The sequence below is a fragment of the Humulus lupulus genome, chromosome 3 (assembly GCF_963169125.1).
Source record: "Humulus lupulus chromosome 3, drHumLupu1.1, whole genome shotgun sequence".
Taxonomy (NCBI): domain Eukaryota; kingdom Viridiplantae; phylum Streptophyta; class Magnoliopsida; order Rosales; family Cannabaceae; genus Humulus; species Humulus lupulus.
The window spans coordinates 95334537-95351115 of record NC_084795.1 but is presented as its reverse complement, the minus strand read 5'-3'; the positions used below and the strand labels follow the sequence as shown (position 1 = coordinate 95351115).

At 32.6% G+C, this 16579-nt stretch overlaps 1 protein-coding gene across 1 annotated transcript; it reads right to left on the bottom strand.

Moving 5' to 3' along the window:
- Positions 1–9944: 9944 nt before the first annotated feature.
- LOC133824723 (sister-chromatid cohesion protein 3-like) lies at positions 9945–11600 on the bottom strand. Its single transcript, XM_062257696.1, has 6 exons — positions 11487–11600; positions 11150–11242; positions 10843–11003; positions 10514–10750; positions 10231–10375; positions 9945–10127 (listed from the first exon to the last, which is right to left on the bottom strand). Exons 3-6 carry the CDS (start codon positions 10866–10868, stop codon positions 9945–9947), a joined length of 591 nt encoding a protein of 196 aa, XP_062113680.1. The 5' UTR covers positions 10869–11003; positions 11150–11242; positions 11487–11600.
- Positions 11601–16579: the final 4979 nt, after the last annotated feature.

Sequence of the window (16579 nt, the reverse complement as noted above, 5' to 3'; positions counted from 1 at the left end):
GGCAAAGGTACTAGTGCCATTCAACTTGCTTCAAGTAGAGTCCAAGAACTTTACTTAGCTAGTTAGATAGTAGTAGTAATAGTAATAGAAGTAGTATTTTTATGAATGTGGATTTTGGTTCAGACCAGGATTTAATTGGACACTCGTAGTAGCACTTGTAGATTTTCTAAGTTTAACCTATAGTTTAAGAATATGAATTTTAACCTAAGGTTTGATTAATATGACTGATATTGATGGTAATATTTATTATATTATAAGGTTTAGATAGACCCAATAAGATAGTAACACTTGTCTTGTGTATGCTTAATGATAATTAAGTATTTTTGAGGAATAAGTTTATTAAGAGTAATATTTGAATATCCTAGGGTCTGTCAGCAGCTTTGAAATCGTTAGAGGACTTAGTCAAGGTTGTTTACTCAATTCAAATTAGGCTGAAAATGTGCAATTTCGTGTTTAATTATTTAGCGTATGCCGATATATCGCAGCTATAGGGGGCGATATATCGCAATACGAGGATACGAAAAACACGTAACTTCGCACGATCACCTCGATGAGCCTCGGGCATACTGGCCCAGGCGATATATCGCCTGCTAGGGGCGATATATCGGCTCCTTTGATGAATTTTTTAATTTTTTTGAAAACGTTCTCATTTTAATCTTTAAGCTCTTGATAAGTCCAGCATCTTTCTGACCGAGTCTTCAGCCTCTGCTGAACGATAATTCAAATATTTTTCACTTAAAAATCCATTATTTTATTCAAGTTAAATGAAGATCTTTTCATTCTTGAACTCTATAAATAGAACCTAGTACCCAGCCATTTATTCATTCATCAAGCTAAGTTCAGAGGCTGCAAGCTGCTAGGTTATTTTTGAGTGCTTAAACACTTGGGTTAGGGATTATAAGCTTAACAAACACTTGGGAAGTAAGGTTTATAGCACACTTCAGTTCGAGCTTTAGATCGGTCATAGAAGCATTCAAGGTATTCCAAACTCTAGTTCATTTTGGTATTGTTTTCCTTAAGTTCTTATAGTTTTCTACTCAACATCCTAACTTTATTCTTTATTCTTGGTTAGGAAATATAAGATCTTGAACATAAGGTTCTTGGTAAGTATCTTTCGATGGTATAGATCTTTCATTATTTTCATCCCTTTTTCTTTAAGTATACTCACCTTTCTTTGATGGTTTTTAAGAGTGTCCCAAAATCCCAAACCTATTCACATATCCCGGTATTTTTGGTAAGGAAAATAGGATAGGATATTATATGTTATGCTATATGTTATCTTATGATTTATGTGTTGTGTTAACTTATGATTTATGTGTTATGTTATGTATGTTGTAGGCTTGGGCATATGACTTGTATAACTAACAAGCCCCAATAAATTTATGGGCATATGACTTGCTTAGCTAGCAAGCCCCACAAATCTAATGGGCATATGACTTGTTTAGTTTACAAGCCCCAAGTAATAATGGCCATTATATTATGTGTGACATATGTTTATGATATGTTTTATTATATGTTGTGTTATGAATTTTATGTATATGGTTTACGTGTTAGGTTTTCCTTGCTGGGAATTAGGCTCACTCCTTTATGTTTATATGTGTAGGAAAATAGCTTTGGTGGCGGGAAAGGTTCTTGGAAGATTGGGGATGTGTATTGAGGCGGGATGGAATCGATGGACCGAGTGTTCGATTCGAGGATGAAGTCTCTTTAAATTTTATATGTATTTTCCGCACTTTATTATGTAATCCATTTATTTAAAATTATGTTATGTTTTTATGTAGTTTAACATTTGTTTTACAAGTTTTTAATGAAGATTATGATTATTTCACTTGTAAGTTTTGTTAAAAATTAGTGTCTATGTATAGTAGTCATTAATAGTCCAAAGTCTAGAATAGTTGGTCATTACACTTCCAATACCTCGGTTATGGCCACGACGTTGACTAAGTACCTTTGAGATGACTTGTGTCTCATCGACAGAGGCACTTCCTACTGAAGATTCAAATTGGGATTAGGATTGGGATTGTGTCTGGACTTCTTGCTGCAATGCATCATGCAATTTAGAAACAAGACAATTAATGCATAATATAATTAAATTATAAACATATATACAAAACTTATAAAGTTACTTACATATACATCCTTAGCATTCGTGTTCACCCATTCACATGTCAGATGATTGTACATGTCATGGAACATATCAATAATGTTGGGTTGTTCCTTAGTCTGAAGATTCATCTTTAGAAAACAAAATATCAATTCAATATTGAAATAATTATTAAGATAACTTAAAATATCTCAAATTATCTATATTTTTTTATTAAACTTCTTAAATCAAGCAGAAGCATAAGATGTCGATCCATGGAGACTTGGATGTTGGGAATAGTGCTCTTAAAGTAATTGTAGTTGAAAAATATTTTAAATGAAATAAATAATTGAATTGAATTATTATATATATAGACTATGTCCGATATTATATGATAATATTAAGTGAATATCAAAAAATTCCAAAATTTATCTACGTGGTCTTAATCTCATATTGGTATGGGAGGATCGAGATTAAGATAATAAACGTAAACAGTTTGCAGTAAAATAAGATTATGGAATCTTTAGATTAATTACTGTTAGTACGGTCCACTAGTATTATGAATACATGTGACCTAGATCCGGGTTACTAGCGTAATAGGACACTTTAGTGGAGGTACTTTACATGCTGAGAGTATGTAGAATTGGACCAGATGTGATTTGTTAATACTAGTTTAAACACTATTTCATAGTATTAATTAAACACATCAAACGATGATCATATACACAATGATCTTAATCCTGAGGTTACTATGAACTACTATATATGTCATATGATTCTTTGATTCATGCTATAAGGTTTGTTAGAATGATCAGGCTAAGAACAATTGTTTTGGGGCTCAATGATGTATATGGCTGGGGGCGTAGTTTAATAGATATGGAATCAATACCATCTTATAGATTGAATAATGGTTCCCTATTGGGTTGACTTTTGGAATTGAAAAGGTTATGAGCGCTCACGTCACAAACTTGTTGTGCCACAACCTTCACTGGTAAAGTCAATGGTACTCTAAGAACAAGATATAATTAAAAGGGTAAAACGGTAACTTTATTCTCTTTTAATTATGAACCATTAATAGAGGATTAATGATGTATGTAATAATTATATCAATGGATACTTTATTCTTAATAAAGTACTCTGTAAATATATGTCTATAATTATCAAGAGTTCAATCTCATATTTTTAGTGGAGTAATCATGAGATTAATAAATATGATTATTTAATCAAAGATTTGATTAATAATGTAATATTTATTGGAGCTTGATAATATAGGTCCATAGGTCCCCTGAGTGACACCATATCAAGGTAAGAGTTGATACAAGGGTATAATTGTAATTTGAAAATTTGAGAAGAATTTTGTTCTTCGAGTCAAGTATGCAATTATATGATAATTGAGGTTGAATAATTAATTTAGAAAATATATTTATTGATTTAAATATATAAATTTTCTAATTTCATATATATATAAATAAATAAATATTTTTTATTAAAATTAATTATTTTATTTGATTGGGAGAAAATAAAATTGGTAAGTCAAAAATAATTTTTGATTTATTGAATTTTAAAAGATGATGATTATCAATTTGAATCTTGAATTTTGAATTTAGAATTTAAATTTTGAAATATGGTTGTCATTTTTTCCTTAAATAGATTAACACCTTATTTTGTTGGAGATTGATTTTAATTAAATAAAAGAAAAATGCAAAATCCCTGAAAAGGGAATAGCAGTACACGCCTGACACAATCCAAGGATTGTGCGACGTTTGTACCACTGTACAGATATTGTATTTGTATACTTTTTATTATATTTATTTAATTATTTAATAATTTGAAAGTGTTGACCCAAACTCTTAAGTCTCCTTGTTTTGATGATTAACAAATATATGATTATTATTTGTTACTAATGATTTGTTGATTTTGTAGCAAAAACCAAAGTGAATTAGCATTTCAAAGTCAAACTTATGACCAAGGGCAAAATGGTCATTCTACCAAATTTTCCGGAAATGACCCGAAATTGATTTCAAGACTCAAGAAACTCAAGATAAAGGTTTAATTTCATTTCTTAGTCTTGTAAAGTGATTGCAAGTTTACTTTAAGTCATAAGTATAAAATTTGACTCATTCACGTACTAAAAATGGTGATTTTTCAAAATGAGAACTAAACATCCTAAATTCACTTTTAAGAAAATACATCCTGATACGGTCGTAACGCAATTGGAATTTTTGAAATCGGATAAACGAGCTAAAAGTTATAAAGAATTGAAAAACGGGAAAATAGGCATATTTCGAACTTTTGCTCTCTGTTTGCCAACCGGAATTCCGGTTGCTCCAAGACCGGAATTCCGGTTTCCCATCTAGACTTCCGGTTCGCGGCAGGCAGCATCAAAAATTAACCCCTAACGGCTATAAACAGCTAGTTTTTTCCCAAACTCTATATAAACTCGTTTTTCACTCAAAATTGGTGGTTGGCTGAGCATTTATTACATTTATCAATCCTAATCCATTGATTTCAAAGAGCTCTCAAAGTTTATATCATCCAAACACATATTCACACACTTGAGCCAAAATTTGTATCTATTTCTTCTAAGTGTGCTTGCTAATCACTCTAGGTTTCTCATTGTATTATCATACTTCTAGAGTGATTTTTGCTTGTAATATCAAACAATTCCCATATAGTGATTGAGGTGAGGTTGGCACCGGTTTTGTAAACAACCCGGTTAGAGTGAGATTGGCACTTCAACAATCCAAAAAAGAGGTTGATAGTCCTTGGTGGTGGAAAACTATTGTAAGAGGTTTGGAAATACCTTGGTGAAAAATTCCCGGTTGTAAGGGTTAGTCAAGCCCGTTAACTTGGCTCGATAGTGGAACTCAAAGATAGGTCCATAGCTTTGAAGACCAAGGACGTAGGTGGCTTAGTTCTACCGAACCTTGTAAAATTCGAGAGTTTGCAATTTCTTAACCTTAAACTCTTTACATTACAAGTTTGTTTATTTGCTATATATATTTGATTGGCATATTATTTGCTTTTACTTGATAAATTTGATTTATTGCATAATTTGGCATATTAAGCTTTAAATTTCCGAAATTAGTTTTAATTTCCAATTCACCCCCCCTCTTGGAAACATATCTTGGGTTAACAATTGGTATCAGAGCAAGGGCTCATTTATTTGATTAGATTTCACAATCTAGAGCATGGCGTTTCCAAGTAATTCACAAAATAACATGTTAGAAGGTTTAAGCACAAATAGAGCACCATTTTTCAATGGAGTAGACTTTCCTTATTGGAGAATTAGGATGGAAACTTATCATCAAACTATTGATTATGATTTGTGGCATATAGTGTCTAATGGTCCTTACATTCCTAAACATGTCATTAATGGTGTAGAAGTTATTAAGACATATGAGGCATATGATGAAGAAGACAAGAAAATGCTTTCTAAGAATACTAGAGCTAAATATGCACTTATATGTGGTTTGGATAGAGATGTGTTCAAAAATATTGAACAAGCCTCTACCGCTTATGATATGTGGAAAATGCTTGAAGTCACTCATCAAGGAACAAATGCTATGAAGGAAACTAAAATTCAAATTTATTCTACTCAATATGAGAACTTTAAGATGAAAGCGGATGAAACTATTGCTAACATGTATACTCGTTTCACTACTATCACTAATGGTTTGAATTCTCTTGGCAAGGTACTTTCACAAAAGGAGATGGTGACCAAGATTTTGCGAAGTCTCACCAAAGCCTATCAAGGCAAAGTAATTTCCATTCAAGAAGCCAAGGATCTCTCAACACTTCCCTTGAAAGAACTAATTGGTTCACTCATGAACCATGAAATTTTCATGAGTGCACAAGATGAAGAGGAAGTTGAGAAGAAAAAGAAGACTATTGCATTCAAGTCTTCCTCCTCTCGTGCCATTAGTGAAGATGATGAGGATAGCCTATGTAGTGACATGGAGGACTTGGCACTCTTCTCAAAGAAATACAAAAAGTTCATGAAATTCAAGAAGGACTTTGGGAAGAAGCCACAAAGAGGAAGTGACTCAAAAGTAAAAGAAAGAAAGAGCAAAGATGATCCACCAATTTGCTTTGAATGCAAGAAGCCCGGTCACATGAAAATGGATTGCCCAATGAGGAAAAAGAATAAATACAAAGGAAGGGCAATGTTGGCGGATTGGCTAAATAGTGATGAGGAGGACTCCGACAATGAGGAGAAGAATGAAGTAGCAAACATATGCATGATGGCACTTGATGATGGGGTAAGCATTTCTAACCAAAGTGATCGTGATAGTGAAAATGATGATGATAACTTAGAAATGTCATATGATGAGTTGTCAAATTCATTAATGAAAATGCTAACACTTAAAAACTGCTATCCGGGACTATTGATAGCACTTCTGAAAATGCTAACATAGCCCCTGTTATTAAAAGTCCAGTCTTTTCTATAACAGTTTTTGAATGTTATGTTCGATGTTATCTTAAACTATTCAATAACACATTTTTAGGTGCAATAATATTGAAATAATAACATTTAGATAGAGTTTTTGGTTATAAATTTGAAATTTAATCGTACTTTTTTCATAACACTTTTCAACTGTTACATTTGATTATTTTGATAACATTTTTAATTTGTTATATTATATAAACCATAACGATTTTTTACGCTTATAATATGTTTCTAAATCATAACATATTAAAAATCTAGTAATAAAATTTTGTTACTTTAGTGTGGATAATATATTTTAAATTTTATTTTGATAAGTATACTTATAAGGTTTTTTTTTAATTAAAATATTTTCATTATTCTATTTTGATAAAAAAAAAATCAAAATTAATCATAAAATGTAATTCTCAATAGATTGATAAACCACAAGTATTACATTAATCAATAACTAATTCAAACCATGAATATGTCTAATTCATGAGATCTTAGTTCTAACTTAAATTTGAAAACATAACATAATAAAGTAACATAATCTTGAACATTTTTTACTTTAAAAATGAAAAACAGAAACATTACAAAATACACAAAAATAAACCATGCATGAAACTTGCTCCATCTTTCAATTCATCATCCAACCAAGTACTTGCTGTTGAAGTTGTTTGTTGCCATCTGAAGCTCTCTAAATTGAAATCTCCTCAGGTTTCCAAGGCAAACCTCCTCATGATGTTGCTCTGAATTTTTTTAAAACACTGCAAAATTTAGTCAAATAAACAGTATGGTAATAGTTCAAAAGCTTGGCATCTATCACTCTCTAATCCAGTGAGTCAAAGAGACCTCTTCTATGCTCATATAAGTTGCATAATAATTACAAACTTTTCCACAAAAAATGAGCAAAATGAGAGCTGAATAAAATGACTAAAAATTAATCAAAAGAAAACAGAGAAAAACCATATACACACGTACATACATACATACAATGTGTAGTGACTGAAACATATTAGTATTATATTTAACTAAATATCAATCCTAATATAGCTGAAACATGAAAGTTGGAAACTCCCAAAAAAAGAAAAATGTATGAATAAAAGAAGTTGTCACTATTGCACAAGAAAATGTTAGCATGTAGTCTTTCTTGATACTAGATATGATAATAAATTAGTGAACCTCAATCAGTAACATTAGCTGCAAAAATAGCTTAAGAAAAACTTATTAAGATCTTACTAAGAGATTCAGAATGTGGTCTTTCATTGCATAATAGCTGCAAAGATGGAAATTTGCATTGGTAGCTGTTGTTATATCATGTCTTGTGATAGTAGTTCTTGGTTCATATGCTTGCTATTATGCACTTAACAGAAGACACAAAAAGAGTAACAAAGATTTTGTTCAACCTTATCTAAGAGTTACTTGCTTGTCTTTTTTATTTTTTATTTTTGTTCTCTACTTAATCGACAGCTTGATTCCTTATTCAGGGAATAATGAAAATCTCTGGAAAATTTCTCATAAGAACATCAATGGAGATGATTCAACAGATCAGGAGTTTCCATACATTGATTTGGCTTCCATAAAAATTTCCACTAACAACTCTTCTGATTCAAACAAGTTAGGAGAGGGTGGTTTTGGCCCTGTTTACAAGGTAATTAATAAAGTATTTCTTTATTATTTTTTTTCAATCTGAAAAAGAAGTCAACATATATAGGATTACACAAAAACAAAATGGTTATTTGCAGGGGGCACTAAGAGATGGAAAGGAAGTGACAGTGAAGAGGCTCTCAATATGTTCTAAGCAAGGTTCAGAAGAATTCACTAATGATGTTCTACTGATATTGAAACTTCAACATTACAATCTTGTTTGATACAATATTAAAGCACTATTAATATTAAAGGACATAAATATTATATTCGTGCATGGTTTATACTACTATAGCAAGCCAACGAGTACCAAATTGCATTATTCTTTTGTACCAAATTGCAACTGACAACTTAACAGCCACAATGCCAATCAATATCAATATGAATGCATCTACAAAATATGCACAGGACTACCAGTGAAATGATCTAGACATGAATTTCAAACTTGATATGGAAAGATAGGATATTGAGAGAACTAGCACTAGCATTATCACTAAACTAATTCATTCAAATACATTTTAAATTTTAGATCACTAAACTAATTCATTCAAATACATTTTAAATTTTATAAATAGATTAAGGAGCCCAAATTTTACAAATATGTATAAAATTGAAAGTTAACAGAGTAAAAGGAATGATCTAACAGAGTTACTAAAGCAGAGCAATACAATTTTCATTTACCAAATAATGTTTATGAATTTCTCATAATTAACTCTAGAGAAAAAGAAACTACTTAAATTATAAATGACTTGCAAGATGAGATGAGATGAGATGAAAAGATACATACTGGCTCATGCAGCACATTAGCAGTTTCAGTCCTGGAAGTCCATTCCTCCAAATCAAGCTCTCTAGCTATGCTGCAAGTTATTCAACATATTTTTGTGTGAGGTAGATTCTAACTACTATAAAATGAACCAAAAATATGCTGGCTGAGATCCCTGTGGTCAGAAAGGAGCCCATATTGGACTCAAATTGAAGTCTATGGTTTCAAATTTTGCATATTAAAGCTAAAGTACCAAGAGAAAGTTAAGCCCTTTAGTTCAAATTTTGTGTACTCTTTAACTGTACAAGAATATTGTAAGCCAATCAAATCTGAAGTGCCAACTAAAATTCCCCAAAATTTCCCATATCAGATTATCAAATCAATTTCAAAAAACAAATCAAAATATATATTCCTAATTAACAAGCAACAAAACCAGAAAAAAAAGCTTCGAACAACTAAGAAAATCAAGAACACCGGATTTACAAATAAAAAGGTACACAAATGTTACTATAAAGAACACACTAAGTTGTGGCACAGAACAATAAATGGAAAAAATTATTTAAATGAACTCAATCTATTTTCAAATGGAGAACTATTATACCGTAACTACTTAATGAGAGGAGTTCAAATCTTTTTTATCTTATTTTCATCGACTAGCCCTATATCCCTAGATCCTCTCAAACATCGAATCAATGAAAAATTATAGATACAAAATCCTACAACTCCCAATCTCAAAATCAAAAACCTCGTAACAATAGTAAAATAAATATCCTAACCTTTCCAGCTTTGTTGAGGAAAAATTAGTCTTTCTGAACATAAACCACCATTCTGCCAGTATGGTACAAACCTTGGCACAGACAATGCATAATTAGACAAAATTTGAACAATAGTCATTATAATAGATTTAAAATGAAGCTTCAGTTCAGATGACATAATATCAAGGGAAAAATACTTACATTAATCTCAAGGAGAATCATTAATCTATTACTTGACTAATAAGTTTGCAAAGATTTAATCATAAATTACCTTAACAGTTGTTTTACAAGGCCTATTGCACATACAGCTACAGTATTGTCAATGTCATCAGCAAGCTCAATCATCCGATTGGAAAATCTTTCAATGAATAGACCAAGAGTCGGCACATTATCATCCTCATCATACAGCTTTTGCAATGAAAGGACAGAAGCTTTTCTGACACCAGCATTCTTAAGATAATGTAAAAAAAAAAGTGATAAGCTAGGCTTGTCAAGCAGCAGATAAGCATGAATAGAAAATTCGTTCACAATTAATTAGAAATTTAAAACTCACTTTGTCATTTAGTGTACAACCAAGATACTTTAAGTATAAATCCTGCAAGAACAGAGAGGGGTAGGACAAAATCCATACACCCAAAGACTCTATGCAAGACATTCGAATATTTGGATCCATGTCTCGATAACAGTGCATAAATAACCTTCAAAAGAGCAGCATGATTTAGTTTAAAATTCATGGGGGAAAAAAAATAGAAGTATAGCACTATTTTTTAAATATATCAGACTTTACCAAAGTATTTAATTTTTAAATTCCTTAAGCTTAATTTGGAAAATCTTACCCGGTGAAGATTTTGCGCATCATCTCCTGTAGCATTGTTATCTTGTCATGAGTCACTGAAAACCCTGTGCTTAGTGACTCAACACGAGGTCCTTCGGCTCTTTTCTTTTTTCCAGCATCTAACTGCCTACGAGTTGTTTCACGTTGAGCACTGAGGACATCAGCAACAGCTATGAAGGATGTGACGAGTTGAAGTCTCATAATAGAAGCAACTTGACGATAGACTCTTGGAGGAGTGCTGCATAGTGTGGAAATGAGCCAAGTTCAAAGAGAGTAAGCTACATGAAGGGTTTGGCTTCAAATTTAAACTACAATTATTTGAGTACTAACCATGACAAAGCTATTATATAGTCCATGCACTTGTCGAACAGAACCTGATCAAAGAGAGGGCCATGTTGACTCTCACGTACCAATCTGTCCCAGAATAACTGAAGATTATCTTTGAAATTCTTAAACTCCTTTTTTGAGCTTTGGTAATCTTCAACTTCCCCCTAAGGTTCTCAAGAGTCAAGCAAAACTTTGGGTACAAAATTCAATGAAAGATTTATGGTTCCAAAATATTTAAATTATGCGAGGACATATTTAAAAAGAAAATTGGGGAAAAAAAGAGTAAAAATAACAAAGCATTGCAGGATACTCGTCTAGCAAGCTCGACCAGTGCAACAACAACATCATCGACATCAGTCTCATCTAGAAGTTAGCCTTTTATAGTATATATGGCACCACATGCCTGTAGAATTATAAGTATCATCAATCAAAAACTCAGGTAAACAGTAAAGAAGTGCTAATCTAGTAAGTTTATATTTTCTTATACAAGCAGGTGACATTCCAACTAAAGAATGAAAGGCAAACCTACTTAAAGTTATTTAACTTTTCAGTATAAGACCTATATTTGTCCCTGAACAATTAAAAAAAAAATATATTACTCTCATTTTAAAATTTATTCAAGTAATTTCTAGGAACTTCCAGAGTACCTTAAAGAGCATTGTCAAGAGTTCAACCATTGCAGATTTTGAATCCGTTTCATATTGCTCGACCCACAGCTTGACTGTTTGGCTAATATGCTTTCCATTGCCTTTGATAACCTCTGCCCAAAAATAAATAAAGTAATATAACTATATTTGTCAAATCTACACTTCAGATCCCACAAAGCGTGGTTTCTGTATATACAAAATATTCAAATACGTTTTTGAGCAAAAGTTTATTCTGCCAACATAGTTACCCTCAAAGATCAAACTTTTCTTAACTCTCCACATCCAGCAGTACTGTTTATAACAGCAATTAACATTCTAGCGATAGTTCTCGACTTTCTAAGAAAAGTAGTATGGAATTCGCACTTACTAACATTCCAATTGAAACTGAAGTCACAAATTTCCCAAAAATGTTGTTTGTATTCGCTAATATGCGACTGGAAAGATTTTCCAGAACAATCAATTAATTACGAAAATGAAAAGAAAAAAAATCACATAGTTGCTCGCACTTTCACAATAAGTGCATTGAAGTGCTAGTAACAAGAAATCACGCTGAACTAGTAATTGACAGGCAGGGAGCACACAATAATTCAAAGATTCATGCTCATTCAAAAATTGAATCATCATAATGGACTGTAAATGAGTATCAAAACTCAAACAAATTCTCAAAGACAGCGCAATCTTCTCCAAGATTATCTAGCAAAAGAGAAATAAATTAATTAGAAGTCTTATTCTTAATAATACATAAATCCAATGAGTGAGTGGAATGAAACAAAAATAGAAAAAATAAGAAACTAAACAGGAGTGTTTATTAGTTTCAGAATCCCCAAATCAACAAAACCCATATGATTAATGGAGCTATAACACTACTTAAGGGCTTCAGTATCCCCAAATAAAAAAATTTAGTATCTCACAAATAAAAAACAAAACTAAAAAATAGAGCACATTAAAGCAAATAAGGTCCGAAATTTCCCATAGAAGAAAGATTTGTAGCTGAAATTTGAGGCAAAAAAACAGAGGTAATGGGTGAAAGCTAGTAAATCCACTCAAAATAAGAGCATAACCGTCGAAAGCAAGGGGAGAGAGAAATACCGTCGAACCCACGCACCGCTGAGCCCCGTTTTCGACGCTGTCCAGCCTCTTGCGCCAGCCACCTACATGAGAAATGGCAAAACTTGAAGTCAGATCCAAGAGGTTAGATGTGAAGGAGATAGAGAAGTGAGACTGAGAATAGAGAAGTGAAGGAGATAGAGTTGACTGAGAATAGCGTTGAGAAGTGAGAGAGGGAATGAGAGACTGAGAATAGAGTTAGGGATTGAGAAGTGAGAGAGACAGGATGAGAAAGGTTGGGTTAGATAATAAAACCAAAAAAACACGCGTGTATTTTAATTGGCGCCTATTATTTCAGTTGCCGCCTGTTTCTTATTATTTACCCATAGCATTAATAACGTTTTTCAAATTTTGTCATATTTGACCGTAATATTTGGTCAAAAATGTTGTAGTAAGGAACTATTTGATGATTTTGGAAAATTGCTTGCTAAAAACCAAACCGTTAGAGAAAAGACCAACATGCTATTAAAGGAAATTGAGATTTTGAAATTAAATGAGAAGAAACTTTTGGCTAAATCTCAATGTGCTACTTGTTCCTCATATAAGAAAGAAATTGTTGAGTTGCATGCTAATGTAAAAAGCCTTAAGAATGACATATATATATTTTTACAAAAGGTAAAGAAGGCTATGAACTTATTCTAGGGAGTCAATCTTGTGGTTTTGGAAAAAGTGGTATTGGATATGATCCTAGTAGGAAACAAATTTTTTTGAGAAACTTCTTTGTAAAACCAACTAGCCTACCATACTTTACATGCACATTTTGTAACCAAGATGGTCATACTATTTCATATTGTCATGTAAAGAGATATGCATATCTAGGCAAGACCAAATGGGTACCAAAGGGTTCCAAGACTAACAAGAAAGGACCCAAAGTTATGTGGGTACCAAAGGCCAACAAATAATTTTCTTTTGTAGGAATCAACAAGGAAGAGCATAAGCTTGTGGTTCTTGGATAGTGGTTGTTCAAAGCATATGACCGGTGACCCATCAAGATTTTCAAGTTTTAAGAGCAAGGAAAGTGGTTTTGTCACTTTTGGAGACAATTCAAAAGGAAAAAACATGTGCTTCTTGTTGATAACCTTAAACATAATTTACTTAGTATTAATCAACTATGTGATAAAGATTTTCGTGTTGTTTTTTAATCCTCAAAATGCTCCATTGAAAATGCTTCAACCAATGAAGTTATTTTTGTTGGAGAAAGGAAGGATAATGTTTATGTTATTGATGTTGATTCCTTTGATAGCAAAAATAAATGTTTAACCGTTATGAATGATAATTCTTGGTTGTGGCATAGAAGATTAGGACATGCTAGTATGGATTCTATTTCAAAGTTGGTTAGAAAAGATCTTGTTGTTGGCTTGCCATCTATTCCTTTTGTTAAAGATAAACTTTGTGATGCATGCCAATTTGGAAAACAAATTAAAACATCTTTTCATTCCAAGAAAGAGATTTCAACCTCTAGACCTTTGCAATTGCTTCATATTGATTTATTCGGTCCTTCAAGAATTGCTAGTCTAGGTGGTAAATACTATGCATTTGTGATTGTTGATGATTTTTCTAGATTTACATGGGTTATATTTTTTAAACTCAAAAATGATGTTTTGGAAAATTTAGTTAAATTTTGTAAGAGTGTGCAAAACGAAAAAGGGTATTCAATCACCTCCATTAGGAGTGATCATGGTGGAGAGTTTGACAATGATGCCTTAGAATTGTTTTGTGATGAACATGGTTTTAACCACAACTTTTCGGCTCCAAGAACTCCACAACAAAATGGAGTGGTCGAAAGGAAGAATAGAACAATTCAAGAAATGGCTAGGTCAATGCTCAATGAAATCTCATTACCTAAATATTTTTGGGCCGAGGACGTCAATACTTCTTGTTATATTTTGAACCGTGTTTTCATTAGGCCTAACATGAATAAAACCCCTTATGAGCTTTGGAAAGGGAGAAAACTCAACATTGGATATTTTAGAGTTTTTGGATGTAAATGCTATATTTTGAACACCGAGGACAACCTTGGAAAATTTGATGCAAAATCCGATGTTGGAATTTTTATAGGTTATTCAACACATAGTAAAGCTTATAGAATTTATAACAAAAGAACTAATGTTGTTGAAGAATCTATTCATGTTGCATTTGATGAGTCTAACCCTCCTACAAGCAAAAGTGTAGATGATGATGTTGTAGGTTTGGGAGAAGAGGTTCAAAATCTTGACATTGGAGAATCATCTAACGCTCCATCACAAACTCCCAAAGAGGAACCACCCGTGGAAAAGGTAAATGAAAGCAAAGGTATGGATTCTAACCTTCCACATGAGTGGAAGTTCAAAAGTGCTCATCCTATAGACCAAATTCTAGGTGATCCTTCACAAGGAGTCACAACTAGAAGCTCCCTTAGAAACTTGTGTAATTTCATTGCGTTTATTTCTCAAATTGAACCAAAGAATTTTAAAGAGGTCAAATTCGATGAATCTTGGCTTCTAGCTATGCAAAAAGAAATAAATCAATTTATTAGAAATGATGTTTGGGAGTTAGTTCCAAGACCGTTACACCAATCGGTGATTGGAACAAAATGGGTCTATAGAAATAAGGTAGATGAGCATGGGGTCATTGTGCATAACAAGGCTAGATTAGTGGCCCAAGGTTACAATCAAGAAGAAGGAATTGATTATGAGGAGACCTTTGCCCCGGTAGCAAGACTTGAGTCCATAAGAATGTTATTAGCTTTTGCATGCCACAAGAATTTTGTCTTGTATCAAATGGATGTTAAAAGCACTTTCTTAAATGGATACATTATGGAAGAGGTTTATGTCTCTCAATCCCCCGGTTTTCAAGATCACAAATACCCTAACCATGTTTAAAAATTAAAGAAAGCTTTATATGGTTTAAAGCAAGCTCCTAGAGCTTGGTATGATCGTTTAAGCACTTTTCTTATCTCAAATGGTTTTTCAATGGGAAAAGCGGATAATACACTTTTTATTAAAAGAAAATCAAAAGGCATTATTATAGTACAAATCTATGTTGATGATATTATTTTTGGTGCTATTAATGATGCTCTTTGTGAAGAATTTTCAAAGTGTATGCATAGTGAATTCGAGATGAGCATGATGGGAGAGCTCAACTTTTTCCTTGGACTTCAAATAAAGCAACAAAAGGATGGAATATTCATAAGTCAATCCAAGTACATCAAGGATCTACTTCAAAAGTTTGACTTGGCCAATGCAAAGTCCATGAAAAATCCTATGAGCACCTCCATAAAGATGGACAAGGATGAAAGTGGTAAGGATGTTGACATCACCAAGTATCGAGGTATGATTGGTTCATTATTATATTTAACCTCTAGTAGACCCGATATTTTGTTTAGTGTTGGTCTATGTGCTAGGTACCAATCATGTCCCAAGGAATCCCACTTAAGTGCCGTTAAGAGAATTTTTAGATACTTGATAGGCACAATGAATCTAGGGCTTTGGTATCCCAAGAACTCAAACTTTGAAATCATTAGTTACTCGGATGCCGACTTTGCCGGTTGTAAAACAGATAAGAAAAGTACTAGTGGAACATGTCACTTTCTAGGAAACTCTTTAGTGTCATGGTTTAGCAAGAAACAAAACTGGGTAGCCCTATCCACAACCGAAGCCGAATACATTGCCGCCGGTAGTTTTTGTGCTCAAATACTTTGGATGAAACAAACTCTTAAGGATTTTGATGTTGATTTTGAATGTACACCCATAAAGTGTGACAATACTAGTGCCATTAACCTCTCTAAGAATCCAATCTTGCATTCTAGAGCCAAGCATGTTGATATAAGGCACCACTTCCTTAGAGACCATATCCAAAGAGGTGACATTATGCTAGATTTTGTGAGCACCAATTTCCAACTAGCGGATATTTTCACCAAGCCTCTTAGTGATGAGAGATTTAGTTTTATTAGAAGAGAGCTAGGAATGACCAACATAAATGAAATTTAAGGTTTACTAGCTACTTGA